This window comes from Chlamydomonas reinhardtii, chromosome 17, assembly GCF_000002595.2.
Source record: "Chlamydomonas reinhardtii strain CC-503 cw92 mt+ chromosome 17, whole genome shotgun sequence".
Classification (NCBI taxonomy): domain Eukaryota; kingdom Viridiplantae; phylum Chlorophyta; class Chlorophyceae; order Chlamydomonadales; family Chlamydomonadaceae; genus Chlamydomonas; species Chlamydomonas reinhardtii.
The window spans coordinates 437,622-453,150 of NC_057020.1; the positions used below are offsets into that span (position 1 = coordinate 437,622).

The following is a 15,529-nucleotide window of genomic DNA, read 5'->3' on the forward strand; positions in this document are numbered from 1 at the left end:
GCCGCCAGCTGGTGCCACGAGGCAGCGGCAACCGAGGAAACGCGAAGAGACGCTTGACCCTAGAATTACACATCCTCTGCTTGCAAGTAACCCGCAAGTAACCCGCGGGCGTGTAACCCGCGCGTGATGCACGGCAGGCTGCCTTACGAGTTAAGACTTCTCCAGCTCGCGGTCGCTGCAATCCTTGCACTCCGGTGACGCGGTAACATCGTTACTTGCTGATGTGTTGCATTCGTTGAGTCGTGGGCTCCGGCGATTCGTCAGGCCCACCCACCACGTGCACACAACCGCCAGTCCACCGCTGGTCACAGCCCGCAAGTAAGGCGCGCCGAGGGCCAAACGCCTCCCGCACTCCACACGCCGCCACCACCTGACAGCTGTGGCCAGCCCACTGCCGCCTCGTCACCCGGCACCGTGACCGCCCTTGCGGGCTCGTACCCCCGGGTCCCCGACCCGTGTTAACGCTGATGCTACCTGTCGGCTGTCATTAAAGCTGCCTATCTACCCACGATCCTCCACACTCCTTATACGGCCTGCACGGCGCCCACGCCCTCTCCGTGCTTGTGCACTGAGCTGCTGCTGCCTCGTCTGCCTATCGCGGTATCGCCCGTTATGCCGAACCCACCAACCATCACACTGCTTCCATTTTGCACGGGGTCAACCCACGAACCTGCACCCCGAAAACACGAGCCTTGCGAGCCTGGTCTCCACCCACTCACCGCCCTGCCGCCGCCTCGCCCCCCGCCTCGCCCCCCGCCTCCCCCTCCTCCTCCTCCTCTTCCTCCTCCTCCGACTCGCTCGGCGGCAGCTCACGATTCATCCTCCGCCTGAGGTCCTCGAGCTCCGCCTCATCCGGCTCAGCCTCCTCCTCCTCCTCCTCCTCCTCAGCCTCGCCCTCCTCGCCCTCGCCGCCATCCTCATCATCATACCCGTCGTCCACCTCCTCGTCGCTGCCGCCGCCCCGGCCGGCCCCGCGCTCCCAGCGCCCCGCCGCGGCAATCTCAAGAACGTCGAGTGCGGCCGCGGCGCTCGCGGGCCCGGCGGCGGGGCTGCCGCCCGCCAGGTAGGCGTTCTGTGCGGCGATGACGTCGACAGCGGTGGCGCACGACGAGTAGAGCGACAGCAAATGCGCGTTGGTGGAGAAGAAGGAGTGGCCCCTGCGACGTGCGTGCAAGTGTGCAAAGGTGATAAGGGGTCGCTGTGTGTGGTTGTGTTTGGATGTGCAGCATGAGCGCAGTACAGGCGCGCACACCCACAGTTCTTGGATAGCACGCCCAGCACACAAATCACTCGCATGCAGCCCCCGCCTTGGACTCCACCAACCACCGTCAACCCGGCCCTCCCGCCACCAGCCAGCCGCCCTCTCCCGCCCAGCCGCCGCCCAGCCGCCACCCAGAGGCACGCACCACTTGAAGCGGCTCAGCACCCCCACCGCCTCGTCCCGCAGGCCGCAGATGAACAGCGCCGCCGCAAAGGCCTCGGCACACGACAGCTTGCAGGGCTTGCCTGAGAGCGTGTGTGTGTGTGTGTGCGCGCGTGTGTGTGTGTGTGTGTGTGTATGTGTGTGTGTGTGCGTGTGTGTACGTGGGGTGTCTAAGGCACCGCACCGCATGCGTGCGTGCGTGCCAGCCTCAGGCGGCCATCCCAGCCCCACACGCACACGCGCATGCGGGCAAGCCCTGCGTCACAGCGCACCACGCAAGGCGCCCCCTAAACGCACCGTAGTTGACTGGGTTGGCTGCGACCATGAAGGGGAGCAGGCGCGGCGCGGCGCCCTTGATGCGGCCTGGCGTGGCGGGGCGGCAGCGGGGCAGAGGGAGGGCAAGTAAGAAAAAGCGGGGCCGACGCCGCGCCCAGGGGCCCCAGCTGCGCTTGGGGCCTGCCGCACGACCCCCCCCTACATCCCGACCCGTCTCCGCCACCCAGGCTCTGCCGTGTGTCTCGGGTTGCTGTTGTCTCCTCCCTCTGTGTACCTGTGCCCATATTACCCCGTCCCGTCCCGCTCTCCCTAGCGCCTACAGGCTCCGGATGCCCTCTCCTGCGTGAGGGCACCCGGATTGGCAGGGCTGTGGGGAGCCGTCCGCGGCCCGCACCCTGCCTCTCCCCTAACCACCCCCCTCCCCCTGTCCCTGTGCCCCCTGGCCCTCGTGTGGCCCCATGCCGATGCGTGCTTGCCTCTATTTAATTGCCCGCTGCCTGTTTTTCCCCTCTCTCTTGCCACCCAGGCTCATGCACATAGAATACGGTTGCCTTTTTCGCTCGCGCGCCTTTCCGCTCACACCGTTTGCCTTTTCCCTTTTTGCACATGCGAACGTCCCGCCCTGGCGCTGGTCTCCTCCTCGGCGCCCTTGATGTCTTCTAGGTGGGCATTCAACGTGTGCCTAGTCTGCATTGCTAGATAGAACGTGCGTGCGTGTGTTTGAGCCTGGGTGGCAATTTCGAAGGCGGCTACCGTCAGCACCGCCCACACGCGCAAGACCGAAGAGCTCATCGCCTTCTTTCTACCGGTTTGCGGGATGTTTTGCTGGGAACCTGGGAACTCGGTGCTTTTCGGGAATGGGGACCATTGTCGCGTGCCACTCCGTTGTCAAGCATCGCCCACGCTCTCCTCCTCGCTCTATTGCATTGGGTTTGGTTTAGTATGGGCTGGTATCTACAACCCCCCCACCACCACCACAAGGCTCTGGACCCGGCTGCCAACCGATTACAGGACGTGCGACTGCCGCGCCAACCTGCATCCCTAAGCCCCGCCCTCCTCCCCTCCTCCCCTGCTCCCCTCCTCCCAGCCCCTCCCTCCTCCCCTCCTCCTCTCCTCCCCTCCTCCCAGCCCCCCCCCCTCACCGAAGGGCACGTCGTCCAGTCGGTTCCAGGAGCAGTCCACCACCGCCAGCCCCTTGGTGCGGATCAGAGCCGCGTCCTCGGCAGACACACTGCGGGTGCCTGAGGCGTGAGGGGCGGCAGTCGGGGGCGAGTGGCGGTCGCGTGATGGGAGGAAGGGCATACGTGTATTGGGCAGCGCGTGCCCCGCTCACAGCATACCACACGCTCACAACACAGCACAGCAACAGCTTCCGCGTCGCCGACTGCCTTTGTCTTAGCATGCTTCACAGCACACCGAGCATGCCCCGCGCTCCCCGTACACGCTTGCAATCACACGCACCGCCCTGTTCCCAGCTCCTAGCCAACCCTTAGCTAAACCCCTGCGCCCCGTTCACACCCCATCCCACACCGTCCCAAACCACACCGCACGCCCCATCCCCCACCCCATCCCCCCCCCCCAAACCACACCCCACACGCCCCACACACGCCACCACCAAGTCCGCCTGCTCACCCATGGGGCTCAGGATGACTCCCGGGAAGGTCACCCCCAGGCGCAGCTCGCGCACAATGCCCTGCCGCGCCAGACGCGTGCCGCTGCAGCGCTTGCGGTCGCACTGCCCCAAGTCCCACATCGCCAGCTGCACCGGGAATTTGTGCACCTTCGGTTTGTTCGACGTCGGCTCGCCGCCCACAGTCAGCTCCTGGCGGCCGCTGGTCGACGGCGCGTCGGCGGTGGCGCCGTCGGCGTCCTCGGCGTCGTCGTCGCCGCTGCCGCTGCCGCTGGCGTCGACGTCGTCGGCGACGCTGACGCCGTGGCGGGTGGAGGTGTGCGCCACGGCGGCGGCGCCGCTGGCGCCGTCTTCCCAGGCATCGACGGCCTGGTCGTTCCGGCTGGCGGCGTCGCGGTGGTGGCCGCCGGCGCCGCGACGGTTGCCGCCTCCGCCACCGCCCCGCCCACCCCGCGCGCCGCGGCCGGCGCCCCCGCCGCCGCCCCTTGGCTTTGGCATTGCTTTAGGCGGCTCTTTTGCTTTTGCTTCTATGTCTATATTGATGAGTCTGAGGCGTCGTTTACCGGTGCGGGCGGAAAGTGAAACTTTCTGCAAAAGCAAGGGCGCAAACTGCAAAGCTTGTTGAGCCGCCTGTTTCGTAAAAGCCGCGTAATGCATGCACAACTAAGAAACTAACCCATTGTAGCAGTCCTATGAATTATTGGTGTGAGGATGGCACCATCCGGGCGATCGCAGTCGGAACCTTCTCCGTTAGCAGGACTAAGCGCTTTGCATGTAAGTAACTTTGATATAATTTGCAATACTCCAGCAGCAGGAGTCTAACTTGCTGAGCGCTTTACAGTTTACTTCTTGGCCCGCCGGGTCGACCGTGACAAAATGGCCTTCGCGAGCAGCAGCATGGCCGCGCTGTCTAGGCCATTGGCAGCGGTCTCGAGTGGGCTTGGCTCGGCACTGAGCAGGTGAGCAGGCGGGACAGAGCACATACCGTAATCATAAGTCCATGTGCGTACATTCAGCAACGCGAGGAGGTGCCGCCTGCGGGAAAGATGCAGTACCGTGACTTTATCAGCTATGTAAGCGTGTGCATAGCGCAGCTCGCGTGGATACGGAAGGGAACAGAGTTGCTGACTAGTGTTGCGGCAAACCGGTCTGAATTGCGGGAGAGGAGCCAGGTTATACTGGCAGCTGTTCTTTGTCCGCTGCTTATGTATCCTCGACCTGTCGATGACGAAGCCAATTGGAGCCCGAAGCGCGTGCGCCACAACACCCGCAATGCCTTGCACAGCCGGACACTCCACCAACTCACGACCTCGGCCACACCCTCTCCAAAGCCTACCCGCCACGTGCGTCTCTCTCATCCCCTCCAATCCTCCGTCCCACACAACTAACACAGGGCCAGCCAGCTCCTGACCTCCGGCAGCCTGTCCTCCTCGCCCACCGCCTCGCACAGCTCCACCCGGCGCTTCATTTCGGACGGCACGGTCGGCTCCAAGGGCCGGCCCGACAGCCTGTTCCTGTCCGACATCAGGTGACTCGCCCAGCGGGCGACGTCGCACACACCGCGTGTGTGCGTGTGCGTGTGTGTGTATGTGTGTGTGTGTGTGTGTGTGTGTGTGTGTGTGTGTGTGTGTGTGTGTGTGTGTGTGTGTGAGTGTGTTTGAGTGTGTTTGAGTGTGTGTGTGGTGCCGAGCCGGAGGGGCGGAGGGGTGTAGAGGGCGGATTCGGTGGATTTGGACACCCAGGATGCCCAGGATACCCAGGCGGTGATAGCCAACACAACACAACACAACAACACAACCCCGCCCCGCCCTCACACACCGAGCACCAACACCGCTTCCACCAACCACCCGCCCCCTCACCCCACGCCCCCACAATCCTACACAATACCCCCTCTCCAACCCAAACCCCGCTCCTCTCCTCATCACAAACACACACGCACTCCCCCCAACCCCCAATACCCCCAAATTACCCCCCAATACCCTTCAAACACCCCCCCTCCCTGCCTGCAGCATGTCCGGCCACCGCGCTCCGCTGCTGCTGGGCTGGCTCAACTACCTGGAGCGCCACCTGCCGCACGTGGGCTTCTTCGAGCCCATCGGCGGCCGCGCGCTGGCGGGCAGCGAGCTCAGCGTGGACCGGCACGTGGAGCTGTGAGTGGTGGTGGCGGCGGCGGCGGTGGGGAGGGGAGGGGGGGGGGAATGTAGGGGGTTGTAGATACCAGCCTAAACTAGGCCATACCCACTGCAGCAGAGCGAGGAGGAGAGCGTGGCCGGGGGCGGGTGCGGGGTGCGGGGGAATGGATGGGGTTGCAGATACCAGATGCAGCCGTCCAAGCGAAGGCACGGAGTACTGACAACAACCACAAAGTGCTAAAAGTGCCGCCGTCGGGATCCTCCTGCTACTGCACCAGGTCTCACCCCTGCCCTCCCCCTGCCGCCTCCCCCTGCCGCCTCCCCCTGCTGCTGCCCTCCCCCCCTGCCTCCCCCCTGCCGCTTTCCCCCCGCCTGCAGCATGTACCGAGTGTTCAACATGAAGGGCGACGCCACGCGCATGACCGGCATCAGCGACACAGAGGCCGCACAGGTGGGGAGCGGGCGGCCGGGCGTGTGTGGGCGGGCGGGAGCAGCCTGCGCCTTGGTTGGGGACCAAGGGGAGGGCGGGGGCCTGGGCGGGGGGCTGGGCGGGGGAGAGAGCGCAGGGCGAGGGGTTTGCACGGCTTGCGTGGTGGGATGGAGGTGCCCCACCTGCACCTGTTCCTCCACCACCTCCTCCACAGCCCGCCCCCGCCTGCCCTTGACAAGCCCTCGCCTGGTCTGACCTGTGTGTCATCGTGCGCCCCCTCGCACCGCTACCCTCCCACTCTCCCTCCCCTCGGCCTGGGTCTGCTGCTCTGCCCCTGCCCTGTCCCTGCCCGCCTGCAGCTCATCGCCAGCGGCAAGCAGTCCGAGGTGCTCGACCGCATCTACGCCGCATACATGGCCTACAAGTGAGCGGCTGCGTGATTGACGCCTAACTTTGTCAAAAACCAAACGAAAGTCCGCATAACTGTGTGTGTGTGTGTGTGAGTGTGTGTGTGTGTGTGATGTGTGCGTGTTTGTGTGGCTGTGTTCACAACAAAGAAGGCACGTATGGCGCAGGAGCAGGACGGAGGGGAGGGCGGCGATGGAAACGGAGTTAAGGGTGGAGGGACGTGGGTCGTGGGGGCGCCAGTCCCACCCACAGCCCGCTTCCCCCTCCCCGCCTCCCCATCGTCGACACCTCCCACCCCTGCCTGTGCTCGCTTGGTTTGGTTTAGTATGGGCTGGTATTTACATTTCTACACCACCTGATGCTCCACAACGCCTCGGTCCCCTCCCATAAGTCCCATCATATCGCTTGCAACTAACACACCACCGCCATACACATACCGTACACACACGCTCTCTGTGCCGCACACGCGGCCCCCCCTCCGCTTCTCCTTAATGAGTCATGAATGTAACCCCCCCCCTACGACTTCACTTCTTAATTAATCATGAATGTAACCCCCCCCCGCACACACAGGGCCGGCGGGGAGTTGGACTTGTGCCTGGTGGAGGGGCCGGGGCCGCTCATGGGCGGCACGGAGCTGGACGCACAGGTGGGGCGGCGGGGGTGGGTGTGGGTGGATGTGGATGTGGGTGGATGTGGGTGGGTGGGTGCCTGGGTGGGTGCCTGGGTGGGTGCGTGGATGTGGGTGGGTGGCTGGATGGTTGTGGGTGGATATGGGTGGGGCGGAGGAGGGGACGAGGGGGTCGACTGTCAATGGAAGGGGGGGTGGAGGGTGGGATAGCATGGGGGTTGCGGGCGTGGTCCGATTGTGTGTGGCACGGAGCACCGCCGGAAGCAATGCGGGGGTGGACGGAGGCGACGGTGACAAATGCAGCTACATAGTGCGCACCGCTGTGGCCGCCATCCGCATTCTGTTTTTCCGATTTGACAAACAAGCCAACAACGCAGATCGCGGCCGCCCTGAACGCGCCAGTGCTCATGGCTATGAGCGGGCGGCCCAACGCCACAGCCAATGACTACTACAACAAAGCGGTGAGGGGGGGGAAGGGGGGGGCTCAGGAATTACCATTGTCATGAAGAGGGGGGGGTACTTGCCCGTCCCAACAGGAGCCAACAGGCGTGGGGATCGGGGAGGAGGCGGGGCTGTCAGACGTGCCATGACGTGTCACGGGGCGTGTCATGCACCTCTCTTGTGACTCTTGGTCGCTACTGGCCCTCTTGCGCCCACGACACACACACACACACACGTTTTCCTTGTGCCTTGTGCTCTTTAACACACACGTGTCACGGCTGCTCTCGTGTGTGTGTGTGTGTGTGTGTGTGTGTGTGTGCAGATGGTGAAGCGGCAGGTGTTTGCGGACCACAAGGTCGACGTGCTGGGAGTGGTCATCAACGGGGTGAGTGGCTGGCGGCAGGGCGGGCGGGCGGGCGGGCGGGCGGAGAGGTCAAGGCCGTCGGCTGCGTGCTTTTGTGTTTGTTTGTTTGCGTTGTGGGCTGTCGGCGACAGGTCACGTGGCGAGGCGGGAGTGTGCGGGAAGGGGGGCCGGAGCGTGATCGGGCACAGATGACATCCCGGCGGTAGCTGTGTGTGTGTGTGTGTGTGTGTGTGTGTGTGTGTGTGTGTGTGTGTGTGTGTGTGTGTGTGTGTGTGTGTGTGTGTGTGTGCGCGCGCGCGCGTGTTTGCCACACAGACAAGCAAGACGTGTTACTCTACCCTGTCATGTGCCCCCCATGTCAATCCCTCTTCGTTACGCTGTCCCCTGAAACCCCCTGCCCACCCCTCCCTCCCTACGCCTTCACTTTTTTAATAATCATGAATGTTATCCCCCGCCCTGCTCTGCGGCGCAGCTCCCCCGCGAGCACCACGCCATCTTGTCCTCCCAGCTGCGCGACAAGCTGGAGCGGGCGGGGCTGCCCTTTGCGGGCGCGCTGCCCGAGGACCCCGTGCTGTCCAGCGTGCGGTGAGAGGGAGGGGGGGGAGGCTGGGGAGGGGGAGAGGGTTGTTCCCACCAATTCCACCATTCCCAGTCGAAACCAGAGACACGAGAAGGGGGAAGGGAGGGTCGGAGATACGAGCCGAAACTAAACCCAACTCAATGCAAAAGAGGGGGGAAGAAATGGAGAAGAGGGGAGGGATTGAGGGAGGGGCTCTGTTTCACACAGGTCCCAGTGTGTTGTCAGTGGCGAGCCCAGACACTGAAGAGCTCTCGCGCCGTGCAGCACCCAGGAGTGTCTCTTCTCCGCCTCCCTCCCTCCCGCCTTCCTCCTCCCTCCACCGCCTCCCTCCCTCCCTCCCTCCCCCCGCCTCCCCCCCTGCAGTCTGGACGAGGTGCGCACGGCACTGGGCGCCACGCAGCTGTACGGCGAGACCTGGCTGGGGGACGTGGAGTTCGATGAGGTGGGCGGCACGCCGTGCGGGGGGTCTGGGGTTTGGGGCAGGGGGCGGCGGGTGTGCTGGTGCGGGTGCGGGTGTTCGTCAGCAGCTGGTGGCTGGGTTCGTGCCGGTCCGTGCCGCGAGGCGACCCACGAGTGGGTCACACGGCGCCCGGACACACCGCATGCCTCCCGTACACCCGCCTCCAAAGCCCTTCCCCTTCCGCTTGGTTCATGTCTCCCCGCCCCCTTGCTCTTCCGCTGCTCCACCCCATTGGACGTACTCGTTGGGCTCGGGCATGTAACCACCTGTACCTCCTTCGGCCCTCTCTCCTCCTCTCCCTCACCTGCCCGCTCTCCCCCCCCCACACACACACGTGTTTCAGGTGGTGGTGGGCTCTCAGCGCCTGGAGGAGCTGCTGGAGACGCTGGTGGAGCGCCCCATGGGCAGGTGGGCGCCGGGGAGGGGGCAGGGCAGGGTAGGGCCTGCGCGTGTGCGTGTGCGTGCGTGCGTGCGCGTGTGTGTGTGTGTGTGTTAGAGAGCACAAGGATAAGCGGAGAGCCGAAGGGAAATTAAGCGCAAAGACTGTGTGTGTATGTGTGTATGGGCGAGGGGAGGAGGGGACGGAGGAGGGAGCGCAGGTCGTGTTCGCGCTAGCATACATGGGGTAATGGGGTAAGCTGTCGCAGCGGCCCACCACACACACACACACACACACACACACACACACACACACACACACACACACACACACACACACACACACACACACACACCTCTACACGCACACAGGCCGCTGGTGGTGACCTCTGCGGACCGGCTGGACATCGTGCTGGGGCTGCTGGCGGCGCAGCTGTCGGTGCGGGGGCCCAGTGTGGCGGGCGTGCTGCTCACACAGGCGGGCGCCAGCCGCATCACCCGCAGCTACGCCAAGTGAGCGAAAGGAAGAAGAGCGCGCGGCAGGAGGGGGAGGGGGTGCTGCGACCATGCTTCTGTAGGGGGCCTTTCGAGCCCAGGTACATCCACACACATAACCCCTGTACCCGTGTACTCTGTAACGCGCACAGGTCAGCGGTGGACAACATCTTCGCCGGCCTGTCCAACAACACCGGCGCCTCGGGCGGCGGCCCGGACGGCGCCGCCGCCGCCAACGGCTCGGCGCAGGGCTCTCTGTACCGCGGCGCCCTGCTGCCTGTGCTGAGCACCGACAAACACCTGGCGGAGGCGCTGGCGGTGATCGGGCGCATGGACGCCTCCATCCTGCCCACCTCCATCCGCAAGGTCACGCAGTGCAAGGTAGCAGGGGCGGCGGTGGTGCGGCGGTGGTCTTCGGCTGTGGTGTTCAGCTGGGGTGTTCAGTTGTGGTGCGGCTTGAGGGGTTTGTGGTGGAAACGCTCATGGGGAAAGGGAAGGGGGTTTGGATGGGGTGGGGTTTTGCACCATCTTGTGCGGACTACGACGGTGCGCCGCGCAACCCCGACCGCGACCCGTTCTTTGTGTGAACCCTTGCCCCCTGGTGCTTTCCTAAGCCACCCCACACACTTGTGCATTCAACTCACCGCTGCCCACACACCCCACTTGCACCACTGTGCCTGTCTACAACTTCACCCCTTTACTAGTCATGAATGCAACCCCCCACCCACCCACCCCCCACCCACAGATGCTGTTTGACAAGTACATCGACGCCAACGCGGTTGTGACGGGGCTGCAGAAGAGCCGGCCCACACGCGTGACGCCTAAGATGTTCCAGCACACCATGAAGGTGTGGGAGGGTGTGGGAGGGGGTTACATTCTTGATCAGTTCAGAAAGTGGTAGACGGTAGGCGATTCGGGGGTAGGTGGTAGATATCCCTCTTGTTCATTCCGTCGCACACATGAACACTCTTGCATTGGGCGTGCTTTGTTTGCCGTGCACACTCGCAGTACATCCTTACCTCAGCTTCAGCCCGCGCCCAACATCCGTGCCCTCACGCCCACCCACCCACCCACCTCCCCCTCGCCCCGCTCCCGCACGCCCACTCCTCCTGCTCCACACACCCCCTGCTGCCCCCCGTCAGGCCATGTGCCGCGCCAGCCCCCAGCACATCGTGCTGCCCGAGTCGGTGGACAAGCGCGTGCTGGCGGCGGCGGCGGACGTGACGGCGCGCGGCCTGGCGCGGGTCACGCTGCTGGGAGACCCCACCACCGTGCAGGTGCGGGGTGCGGGGCTGTAGGGGGGGGTGGGTGGGGGGGGGGCGAGGGGATGGCGGGTTGGGGTCTGGGGGGGGGGGCGGAAAGGGATGGGGCCGAGTTCCCCAGGGGCTGAGACGCGGGAGAGGTTGTGGGGGTGTTGTTGTAAGGGAGATGCGCAGCCGGTGGCGAGCAGTGTGGCGGCGATGCCGTCCCTGTCGTGCATAGTCCCTTTACACACCGCCGCCCCCACCCCTACAGGCCGAGGCCAAGAAGCTGGGACTGGACCTGTCGGGCTGCCACATCCATAACCCCAACGTACGACCAAGGGGGGAGAGGGGAGGGGGGAGGGGAGCAAGGGGAGGGGAGCAGGGAGCAGGGGGAGGAGCGCTGTAGGCAGGCGCAGGCGTAGGCAGTGGCAGTTACACATGGCCTGCCTGGCCCTCGCTGTTGGGGGGGGGGGAGCGGCGGCGGTGGTGGATCGTAACCCGCACGCCACATGCACAGAACGGGGCCGCGCCACGCGCCACCTCCACCACCGCGCAGCAAGAGCCGCCCCCATCCCCCAGCACACCTGCGGCTATGGCCGCACCCGCGTCGGCGGTAAGGCCGACTCGGACCGGTCTGCCCCCCCCCCGCCACTTCCCGCCGGCTGCCGGCTCACACACGTGGTGCCTCCCCCTCCTGGGCGCACACAGCCACCACAGCCAAGGCCCCGAATAGGGGAGGGCCCCGGCCCCTGGCGTGGGTCCCTGGGTACCTCCGCCTTTCAGGGGCTGGCATCAGGCACCGATAGTGCAGCTGGAGCAATGGCGGCCGCCGTGGCTGCGCTGCCGCGGCGGTGGGCAGCCTGAGCTGGCGTGTCCAGCGCAAAGCTCTCTGGCGGTCTGAAGGTCTGCGCATCATTATGCCCACCAAGGCAAGCTCATCCGCCTGCCTGTTTGTATTCTCCCTCCTCCGCCTCCTCAGTCCTCGGACCGGTTTGACAAGTACGTGGACATGCTGGTGGAGGCGAGGAAGAAGAAGGGCATGACGCGCGAGGCGGCGGCGGACACGCTGCATGGTAAGGTGGTGCGGAGGGAGAGGGCGTGCGTTCCGAGGGGGAGGGGGGGTAGTGTGTCCCAGTCCCAACTGGAGGGGGGTTGCAACTTGCAGTTTGAAGAACGGAGAATCGGAGCTTTAAGGCGGTTACAGTGAGATAGGGGAGGAGGAGGGGTTGGGAGGAGCAGGATCACAATCGGGCGTAGTAGACAAGAGGGTGTGCGCGTGACTCTCGGGACGGCGGCCGGGCGCGCGTGGGCCTTGTGTCTGAGGCACAGCACACACGCTCGGTGCGAACAAACGAACACACACGAACACCACACGCTCGTTGACATGGCGTACCTTAACCGTCGGAACGGCTGCATCATTGGTAACGACACGTCTTGTTGCAACTCTTGCTTACACTACTTCATCTAACTTAACGCAACCCCCACCCGCCCTCTACACACCCCCTACACACGCACAGGCGACATCAACTTCTTCGGCACCATGATGGTGGCTGCGGGCGACGCCGACGGCATGGTGTCGGGCGCCATCCACACCACCGCCTCCACCATCCGCCCGGCGCTGCAGGTGCGGTGCGGTGGGGTGGAGGGGAGAGGGAGGAAGGGAGGGGCGGCGTGATGGGGTTGGGTTTACTGGGGGTGTGTTGAGTGTGTGTGGTGCGGTGGGCTGCTGCGACGGAGGGCCTGGTTGGTTCGCGGTCAGGAGCTGGTCGTGGGAGCTGGCTGGGTCAGTGGGCGGTGCGATGCACACCGCTGCACATTTACCAGTTAGGAACCCCACATGTCTTGCCCGCTCGCCTTTGCACCTGCTCACCACCACCAACACACACACACACACATACACACACATGTGTACGTGCAGATGCTCAAGAACCCCGCCTCTAGCCTCGTGTCCTCCATCTTCTTCATGTGCCTGCCCGACCGGGTGCGTGCGCGCATGTGCGGCGTGTCTGCACGGCGTGTGTGTGTGCGGTGAATGTTGGCGTGGCGGTGGAGGCGGCCGTTGCGGCAGCGTGGAAAACCCCTTTTTGACCCAGCTCCGTTTTATTCATGTTGCCAGGGCCTGGTAAGGCACGGTCAAGTGCATCATTTCGCCGCTAATCCTGCAGTATACTGCTACCGTCCTGCTCCCCATACTGCCGTGTTGCTGCCGTTCTGCAGGTGCTGGTGTACGGCGACTGCGCGGTCAACGTGAGCCCCTCCGCCGCCGACCTGGCCGCCATAGCCACCACCAGCGCCGACACCGCCGCCGCCTTCGGCATCGAGCCGCGCGTGGCCATGCTGTCCTACTCCACCCTGGGATCCGGGGCCGGACCCGACGTAAGATGGGGATGTGCGGATATGTGTCTTAGAAACGAGACCTGCATAGCCGTTGCCTCCGGTTGCAACGGAACCCCACGATGACCTCTCTTGCCTGCTGGCCCATGACATGCGCACAAACGCCGCCCCCACTCCGCGCACGCACACGCATACTCACACATACATTCACATTCTGTTCGGACCCGGATTGCCCCCGCCTGCCCTGCAAGTATTGCCCCCACCGGCCCGCAACACCCAACCCAACCCCTACAATTTCACTCCTTCAACCAACCATGGTTGTAACCCCCACTCAACCCAACCCCCACAGGTCCAGAAGGTGACTGAGGCTGTGGCGCTGGTGAAGCAGCAGCGGCAGGACATCAAGGTGGAGGGACCCATCCAGTACGACGCCGCCATTGACCCCGCCGTGGCGGCCGTGAAGGTCAAGGGCGGCAGCGAGGTGGCGGGCCGCGCCACTGTGTTCGTGTTCCCGGACCTCAACACAGGTGCGCGCGGGGTGGGCGGAGGGGCGGAGGGTGGTGGGAGGGTGGTCGGCAGGTGGGGTTGTAAATACCAGCCCAGACGAAGCAAATCAAGCCGAACTAGTGGAGCACAGGCACAGGCAAGCGATAATACTTATGGGAGGGGGCCGAGGCTGTCGGAGTGCGTTTATATGGGGCTTGTATGGTTGTGCACGTGTGTGTGCTTGCAGCGGTGCAGTGGGCCCACAGCAGTGGCGATGTACGGCCGTCGCACCCCATGCCCTTCAGCCACCGCACACAGCCACGTACCCGCATACCGGCTTACTACAGATACACGCAGACTTGTTTTCCTTTTGCTCTTTACCACAGACTTGTATGCTCTCACTAACGCACCTATGCTCTCACTAACGCAGGCAACAACACGTACAAGGCGGTGCAGCAGTCCACGGGCGCCATCGCGATGGGCCCCGTCATGCAGGTGTGCGTGCGTGTGTCTGCGGGTGTGGGGGTGCGTGGTCAGGCCACAGCCGCACCGCCCAACCCTGACTGCAGATGGCTAGCTGTCCTTGCTGACTGCTAACACACACGCACACACACACACACACACACACACACACACACACATCAACACACACACAAGTACACACACCCGCACGCAACACATACACTGTCTTTGCGCTTTGTTTTCCTTGTGCTCCTACACACACACACACACACACACACACACACACGCACACACACACACACGCACACACACACACGCACACTCCTGCGCAGGGCCTGCTCAAGCCGGTGAACGACCTGTCCCGCGGCTGCACGGTGCCCGACATCGTCAACACCATCTGCGTCACCTCCATCCAGGCCATGCAGTTCAAGCAGCGCACCCAGGCCGCGGTGGCGGCGGCAGCAGCGCCCAAGTAGAGAGGAATGGAGCGGCGCGTCGGGGCACGGCACACGAGAGATGTGGGAGATGGGTGAAGGGGAGGAGCAGCAGCTACGACAGGCAGCAGCATTACGCGGGCTTGTGGGCGCAAAGGGATGCGCATGCTTGGGGCCGGCTTGACGGTTCACGTATGCTAGGACGCAGGAAGGTTGACGAGTTGGAGTGGGTTTGAGTCGACCGATGTCCGGCGGGGGTGACAGGAGATGTGCAATGATACGAATATGGCTTAACAACATGAATGATCCCTGCACACAGTCAGGGGAGGGGAGACACAGCGTGTCTGCGTGTGTGGGTGTGTGTGCGAGAATGCATTGGGGCACACCAGTCCCCATCTTTGCACGTAGCATGAGCAATACATCATAGTACAAGGGCCATGGGTCCAGATTTCTTTGCCGTTGCGCACAGTTGCAGTCCAAGCATAAAATTTTGCATGTTTGTCTGACAGGGCGTTGCTAGGCCCGTGAGGCAAGCGTCATTGGGGTAGCTGAGGAGGGTGGCCCTTAGCCCTTTGGTGGAGGGCTTGGGCCGACGGCCCAGGGCGCAGGCGGTTGAGGGCCGCTGCCGCTGCCATGTAAGGACAAGAGTCGTGCTCGGCACCCAATGCACACCCAATTCACTTTGCTACGTTCCAGTCTGGCCCGCAACTCCGCAAGCGGCGGGCCGGGTGGAGCACTCGAGCACAGCGATCTCGCGTTGAAGTACTTGGCTGATGCGCTGGATCGCCCTTGATGCGCGCTTTGTTGCATGAGCTACTCGCTCTCAATTGATCAGGGCGTCTGGCCACTTACATGCTCGCGGGCAGAAGGTTTCGTATCATGCTATCAGCAGCAGCACGGCAAGTGGCGTCTGTCAAGAGCCCA

At 64.1% G+C, this 15,529-nt stretch overlaps 2 protein-coding genes across 3 annotated transcripts; one reads left to right on the top strand and one right to left on the bottom strand.

Annotated features, from left to right (window-relative positions):
* Positions 1-53: 53 nt before the first annotated feature.
* On the bottom strand, positions 54-3,966 carry CHLRE_17g698950v5 (uncharacterized protein). The gene is made up of 5 exons (XM_001691568.2): positions 3,332-3,966; positions 2,842-2,940; positions 1,721-1,786; positions 1,407-1,506; positions 54-1,157 (listed from the first exon to the last, which is right to left on the bottom strand). Exons 1-5 carry the CDS (start codon positions 3,825-3,827, stop codon positions 716-718), a joined length of 1,203 nt encoding a protein of 400 aa, XP_001691620.2. The 5' UTR covers positions 3,828-3,966; the 3' UTR covers positions 54-715.
* Positions 3,967-4,106: 140 nt separating this feature from the next.
* CHLRE_17g699000v5 (uncharacterized protein) lies at positions 4,107-15,438 on the top strand. 2 transcript variants are annotated; one of them, XM_043071878.1, is made up of 23 exons: positions 4,107-4,288; positions 4,723-4,857; positions 5,339-5,479; positions 5,840-5,912; positions 6,251-6,315; positions 6,870-6,945; positions 7,305-7,388; positions 7,691-7,753; positions 8,205-8,317; positions 8,676-8,754; positions 9,116-9,180; positions 9,523-9,663; positions 9,798-10,026; positions 10,391-10,492; positions 10,788-10,922; positions 11,161-11,217; positions 11,869-11,962; positions 12,407-12,513; positions 12,808-12,870; positions 13,107-13,265; positions 13,573-13,750; positions 14,140-14,204; positions 14,504-15,438. In XM_043071878.1, exons 1-23 carry the CDS (start codon positions 4,206-4,208, stop codon positions 14,645-14,647), a joined length of 2,451 nt encoding a protein of 816 aa, XP_042914337.1. In that variant the 5' UTR covers positions 4,107-4,205; the 3' UTR covers positions 14,648-15,438. The 2 variants fall into 2 exon arrangements, with proteins under 2 accessions (XP_042914337.1, XP_042914338.1); XM_043071879.1 differs by having other exon boundaries at positions 4,137-4,288.
* The last annotated feature ends 91 nt before the right edge of the window (positions 15,439-15,529 follow it).

Coding starts and splice junctions, on each gene's coding strand:
- CHLRE_17g698950v5 (XM_001691568.2), bottom strand. CDS start 3,827: ATGCCAAAGCCAAGGGGCGGCGGCGGGGGCGCCGGCCGCGGCGCGCGG. Junction 1,787..2,841: donor ACTGGACGACGTGCCCTTCG/GTGAGGGGGGGG, acceptor CCGCCACGCCAG/GCCGCATCAAGGGCGCCGCG. Junction 1,507..1,720: donor AGCCAACCCAGTCAACTACG/GTGCGTTTAGGG, acceptor ACACGCTCTCAG/GCAAGCCCTGCAAGCTGTCG.
- CHLRE_17g699000v5 (XM_043071878.1), top strand. CDS start 4,206: ATGGCCTTCGCGAGCAGCAGCATGGCCGCGCTGTCTAGGCCATTGGCA. Junction 12,871..13,106: donor TCATGTGCCTGCCCGACCGG/GTGCGTGCGCGC, acceptor GCCGTTCTGCAG/GTGCTGGTGTACGGCGACTG. Junction 14,205..14,503: donor CGATGGGCCCCGTCATGCAG/GTGTGCGTGCGT, acceptor ACTCCTGCGCAG/GGCCTGCTCAAGCCGGTGAA.